This window comes from Phascolarctos cinereus, unplaced genomic scaffold (genome assembly GCF_003287225.1).
Source record: "Phascolarctos cinereus isolate Bilbo 61053 unplaced genomic scaffold, phaCin_HiC Scaffold_7;HRSCAF=346, whole genome shotgun sequence".
In the NCBI taxonomy this organism is placed as follows: Eukaryota; Metazoa; Chordata; class Mammalia; order Diprotodontia; family Phascolarctidae; genus Phascolarctos; species Phascolarctos cinereus.
Genome location: NW_027556180.1, coordinates 30,909,088 through 30,915,087, shown reverse-complemented (window position 1 = coordinate 30,915,087; position 6,000 = coordinate 30,909,088). Strand labels below are relative to the sequence as shown.

The 6,000-nt window shown below is 41.1% G+C and overlaps 1 protein-coding gene across 1 annotated transcript in view; it reads left to right on the top strand.

Annotated features, from left to right (window-relative positions):
* Window positions 1-317: 317 nt before the first annotated feature.
* The window catches only part of LRRC31 (leucine rich repeat containing 31), a 25,472-nt gene continuing 19,789 nt past the window's right edge, over window positions 318-6,000 (top strand). The window contains 2 exon segments of the mRNA XM_020980262.2: window positions 318-641; window positions 3,641-3,931. Coding sequence (XP_020835921.1) covers window positions 632-641; window positions 3,641-3,931 — 301 coding nt within the window. The 5' untranslated portion in view covers window positions 318-631.

Here is a 6,000-nt window from a genome sequence, read left to right as displayed (position 1 = left end):
TTACATTTGTTCACTTCTGTTACTTCTCTGCCCTGCTCTTTCCACAAGAATACAATTGACCTAAAGACCAGCTGCTGCAGATTATTTGCAAGGATCCTTGTGGAGAGGAGCCTGGAAGGGCTCACCTGCCTTCCCAAGGCTGGTCCAAAGATGAAAAAATCAAAACGTGTTCACTTCTCAGGCAGCCTTCAGAAATCCTGGGGCCTTCATCTTCATGGGTCAGCCTGGTTCACCCCATCCCTGGCAATCTTTTACATGTAAGAAAGCCACTCCTCCCTATCACTTCCTGGAGAGGGGGAGGCGGGGTTCCACTTTTTTTCCACCTCACAAGGTCAGAAGACTTCCCAAGAAACTCCACTTTCAGGACATCTGTGCAGTCACGTCTTCTGGCTTTTCTCCAAGGCTGGTGTTCAGAGTCAGACCTCTGAGGCCCAGCTGGTGCAGGTCACAGACAGCCTGGTGGCTTTGGAATTGAACTACTAAGATTAAAAGAACCATCCAGGAAATACATTTGCTCTTGGACAAGCCACTCTCAGAGCATGTTTTTATCCCAGAAGCCTGGATAGACATTTTTCAAGGTCCTGAAACCACACTTGCTGAATTGCTAGCACATTTTAACCTCACCCACAAGATGGAAGAAGGTAAGTCACTTTTCTCTACCTGTTACAAAGAGAGAGACAGACCAAAAGAGACAGAGACAGAGAGCTACAGAAAGGCAGAGAGAAACAGAGAATGATGATTTCTGTGCAAGGAAAATTACTGATCAAAATACATTATTCTGATGTTGCCTCATCAAAAAGCTCATCTATTGAAAATCTAACATTTTATTTCTGGAAAACAAAGCAAATGAGTAGAAATGTTAGCCCTTTGGGTTTTTTCATTGTTCTATTCCTGTTTTTGTTTTTGCACTGTAATTATTTCAACATTCTTCCTGCCCCAGGCCCTAACCATGGAACTTTCCCTTGTAAAAAATATCGTTTGGGGGAAATTTGCTGAAACTGTATGAGGCAATCTGCTCCCACAGACCTTCACCTCTCTCACAGGGAAGGGATGTGCTTCATCACGTGTTCATAGCATCTGAGATTCAGAGCTGAAAGGTACCTTAGAAAGCCAAGTTTAATCTCTCCGATTTTACAGATTAATGAACTGAAGAAGGGAAGTGACCAGGTCACACAGGCAGTAAATAGAATATAGATGTGAGCCCAGGTCCTCTCTAACTCCTGACCTAGTACGCTTTCCACTGTAGTCATCACATGTCTCATTCTCCTGCTCTCTTTACTAGTTCCTGCGACCTCTCGTGCTTCATCACAACAATGTTATGTACGTTAATCTGCTACCACTTTTACAGACGGGTTCTCACTTTGCATTCAGTCTTACTACCACACAAAAAAAGTTTCTGTCAGTCAGTCAACAAGCATTATTAGACATTTAGTATGGGCTAGACTCTGTGTTAAGTTCTATAGATACAAAGAAAGGCAAAAACATGGTCCCTACCTTTGAGGAATTCACATTCAGTGGAGGAGGAGGAGACAAAATACAAGTCACCAAGCACACACAAGATATACATACACTCAGTTCTGGTATAACGCTTGTTTTCAAAACGCGAATTTGTTCCAGTACATTTGATATGGTAGAGAACGATTTGAGGATGACATAGATTTTACATTTGCTCATGCGCTATTTCATCTGCAAGAAACACTAGGTCACCGCAGAAAACAAACTGAGCCAGGTAGGATTACACAAAGCACACATACACACAGACCTCAAATAACTACTGTTAGTTCACCACGTGCATTATCCTACAAGGTTGTACTTTTCCCTTCTTTCACATTTGTGAGCTTTTCTAAATAGGAAAAACAAAAACCCTATTTAGCACCCAGCTAGGTGGCGCAGTGGATAAAATACCAGGAAGAGTCATCTCCCTAAGTTCAAATCTGGCCTCAGAGACTTACTAGCTGTGTGACCGTGGGCAAGTCACTCAACCTTATTTGCCTCAGTTTCCTCATCTGTAAAATGAGCTGGAGGAGAAATGACAAACCACTCCAGTGGCTTTGCCAAGAAAATCCTAAATCAGGTCATGAAGAGTCAGACACAATTGAAACAACTGAATTAAAAACAACACCGATGGAATATTCACACTGACCAATCATCCCATACTCCCTCCTTAAGGCTGGCCCACTTTGTTTTCTCAATCACATATTTCCTTAATAATATCCCTACTTCCACTTATGCAAATGGGGAAAATAATGCTTGCAATGCCAAATTTATCTCCTCACAGTGCTTCTGCAAGGAAAAGTACTTTACAAGCTGTTAATACTTTAGAAATGCCAGTGATTGTTGTTGGTTTAATTATAAATAAAGGTTTGCTAACATTGAAAAAGCATTTTGGTAAGTCCAGGTGTCTGATGGTCTATGCACCCTACCCCTTCCTAATTATGTAGCTTTAGGCAAAGTAGTTGTTCTGGGTGCCTCAGTTTCCCTTTCTGTAAAATAATAATTGTTGAACCACTAGGGGGGAAGAAGGTACGGAAAAGAACAGGTACATGCTGGGCATTCATGGGTATGAGACAGAAAGGATATTAGATATTATCTAGTCTCTCCTTCTTTTATAATCAGAGAAAACGTGACACATTGATTGACTCCCTAATTAGGTCCCCCCCAGCTCAGAAATCCTGTGATGATTCTTCCCAGTCTCTGAGATTCCTTTTTTTCCTCCATTCATTCCTTCATTATTATGAGTGGGCCATTCCTTTTTTTACCCTATTTTCCTTTCTGTTGCTCTCATCTCCGGGTCAGTTTCCTCACTTACCGATCGGTGGGGCTTGGTCAGAGAATGTTTAGGTTTTAAATCCTCCGACTCCTTGGCTCCACCCCCATTCTACTCTACAATGAGGTCATCTTTTACCTCTGGATTTATCCCTGGACCACAAGGTGGGTGGATAGGTGTGGTTTCCCTTGTAAACAGGACCACATCCTGCTACACCTTTTCATTTCCTTTTAACTCTTCAAAAGCTGGATTTGAATGCAGAGGATTTTTTTCTTCCAGTTTTCTTTGTTGTTTTTTAAAATAAAGGTCTTTGTAGGGCTTTCTCCAAGATTTTCAAGGCTGGCCACTCCCCTTTCTCCCCCAATGTTTTTATCCAGATGAAGTGAAGTGAAAATAAAAATCAATGGTCCCAGCCCTAGTCTCATGCTTCAAAGATCGTGAGCCCTTAAGAAATTATTTGTATTTGATTCCTAGCAAGAATCCTGAATCTAACAGCTGGCAAGAACCATCATCTAGCTCAACGTGTTCATTTTAAAAATGGGGAAGCTGAGGCCCAAAGAGGTAGATGTAGTGGACTGAGGAGTGCCTCTAAAAAGACTTAGAGACCTATGTTGCTTGCTTAGATTAGGATTGGTGACAACTGATACAACACTGGAAGTAAAGCGAAAAAGTAAAGTTTGCTTTAGATTTGGTCAAGCCCGACCCAGGCTTGGTTCCCAGAACCTGCATTAATCACATCCTTATTTGCCTAGAACAATACCAGTGATAAAAAATGAAGAGGGAAGAAGAATATGGTGGAGGGATGCATGCTTGGCTCTTGGAGGATAGGTGATTTAATGCTTTTGGACAGTATCTTTATTTTTTTTCTCTCAGAATCTAAAGGGGAGAAACCAGAAGGAGGCAGCTGGAGAAAATCCCCACTTAGCTTATTCATGAGCCAGCTACAGGGGAAAAAATCTTCTGAGAAAGAGGGGAAATCCCAAAGCTCCTTGGTTAGCAGATTATTCAAGGGGTCTAGACCCAACCCTCCCAAAACTGACCCTCCCAAGGAGAACAGTGAGCTGGAAACCACCGACTCTCAGCCTGATAAGAAGATGGAGACTGAGGCCGGGATTGAAACCAAAACTGAGATCAACTCCGAGACACCAGCCACCTCAGAAACAGGTAACCTCTGACTAACTTTGTGTTGGTTTTTAATGACAACTTAATTCTGAAAAATGTGAAAGGTTGTACTAAGGAGCCATCTTCTAACTGTGGAAGGCTTTTCTTGTATCCTGTTGGAATTTGTTCTTTATAACAGAGGTCCTTAACCCACCTATGGCAGTGCCTGGGGAAGTCTATAGATCTCGCATCTAAATGATTTTTTTAAATAACTGAAGAAAATGCTCAATTTCACTTAGAAGATTGCAAAAATAAAGGTGTATTTTTTTTCCTATTTAAGATTACAGATCCTTTGCAATCTATCCATGAGCCCTGGCTACGGACCCTGGGTTAAGAACCCTTGATTTAAAAGAAGGCAGCCTGGTGATCAGTGAAATTCTTTTCTATTTTTGACAGTTGAAAAGAGTTAATGCCATCTTGGTTTGCATTAAAGGAGGCATAGCTCCCAGGAATTATGAGGCGAAGTTCCCATTGGACTTTGCCATGGTCAGACCACATCTGGAGTTTTGTGTTAAGTTTGGGACAGAACGTTAGTGAAAACCTGAAGGGTATCGGGACAAGAGCAATCAGGATTCTGAGGGAGCCATATTGGTATCATATTAGGAAGCAACGGGGATGTTTAGCGTAGAGAAGGTCACCCAGAGAGAGAATGTAAAGAGGGAAATGAAAAGAGGCCCAGGAAAGAACCTGGGGAACACCCACAGATTGAGGGCAAGACATGACTGGTGAACTAGTAAAGGAGTCTGAGAAGAATTGGCTAGACAGAAGAAGAGAACCAGAAGAGACTAGTAACACAAATCCCAGAAAGGAGAGAGTGTATTAGAGGAAAAAGTGGTTAACGGTGTCAAATGGTGATGATAATAATAATAATAAAGGGGAGGAGGAGAAGGAGAGGAGGAAGAAGAAGGCTGAGGAAGAGGAGGAGGAGAAGAAGAAGAAGAGGAGAAGGAGGAGGAGAGGAAGAGGAGGAGAAGAAGGAGAAGAAGAAGAAGAGGAGAAGGAGGAGGAGAGGAAGAGGAGGAGAAGAAAAGGAGAAGGAAGAGGAAGAAGTAACATATATATATATATATATATATATACACACACACACATATATATACATACTATGTATCACTTTAAGGTTTGTGGAGCACTGTTCATATATCACCTCATTTGATCCTCACAGCAGCCCTGTGAGGTAGTTGCTATTATTATCCCCATTTTACAGATGAAGAGACCAAGGCTCAAAGATGTTAGGTGACTTTTCCAGGGTCACGCCTATCATGTTTGAGGCAGGATTCAAACTCAAGACTTCCAAAATTGGTTGAAAAACTTAAAGGCTAAGAAAATAACATCGGATTCAGCAATTAGGAGACCACTAGTAACTTTGGAGACAGCAGTTTAATAGAGTGGAGTTAGAAGTCAGATTGCAAAGGGTTCAATGGTGGGAGAGAAGAGGCAATATAGACAGCTTTTGGTAGGTTTTAGGCTGAGAAAGGGAGAAGAGATGTGGTATGATTGCTTGAGCAGATGGTACGGTCTAATGACAGGGGTTTTTTTTAACAGTATTTTATTTTTACCAATTTTTAACATTCATTTTTTATAAAATTTTGAGTTCCAAATTCTCTTCTCCTTCCTTCCCCCCTCCTTAAGACAGTATGCAATTTGATATAGGTTATATATGTGCAATTATGTAAAACATATTTCCATGTTAGTCATGTTGTGAAAGAAGAACCAAAACAAAAGGAAAAAAGCAATGAAAAAATAAAGAAAGTGAAAATAGTGTGCTTCAATCTGCATTCAGACTCCATTGGTTCTTTCTCTGGATAGGGATAGAATTTTCCATCATGAGTCCTTTGGAATTGTCTTGAATCGTTGTATTGCTGAGAAGAGCTAAGTCAATCAGAACCATGGCACAGTGTTGCTGTTACTGTGTTGCTATTAATGTTCTCCTAGTTCTGCTCACTTCACTTTGCATCAGTTCACGGAAGTCTTTTCAGGTTTTTAATGAAAGTTTTGTAAAAGGTAGGGAAAGACCTGGACATTTTTTGAAGGAAGTAGGGAAAGAAACGCTAGTTAGGGAGAGGTTGAAG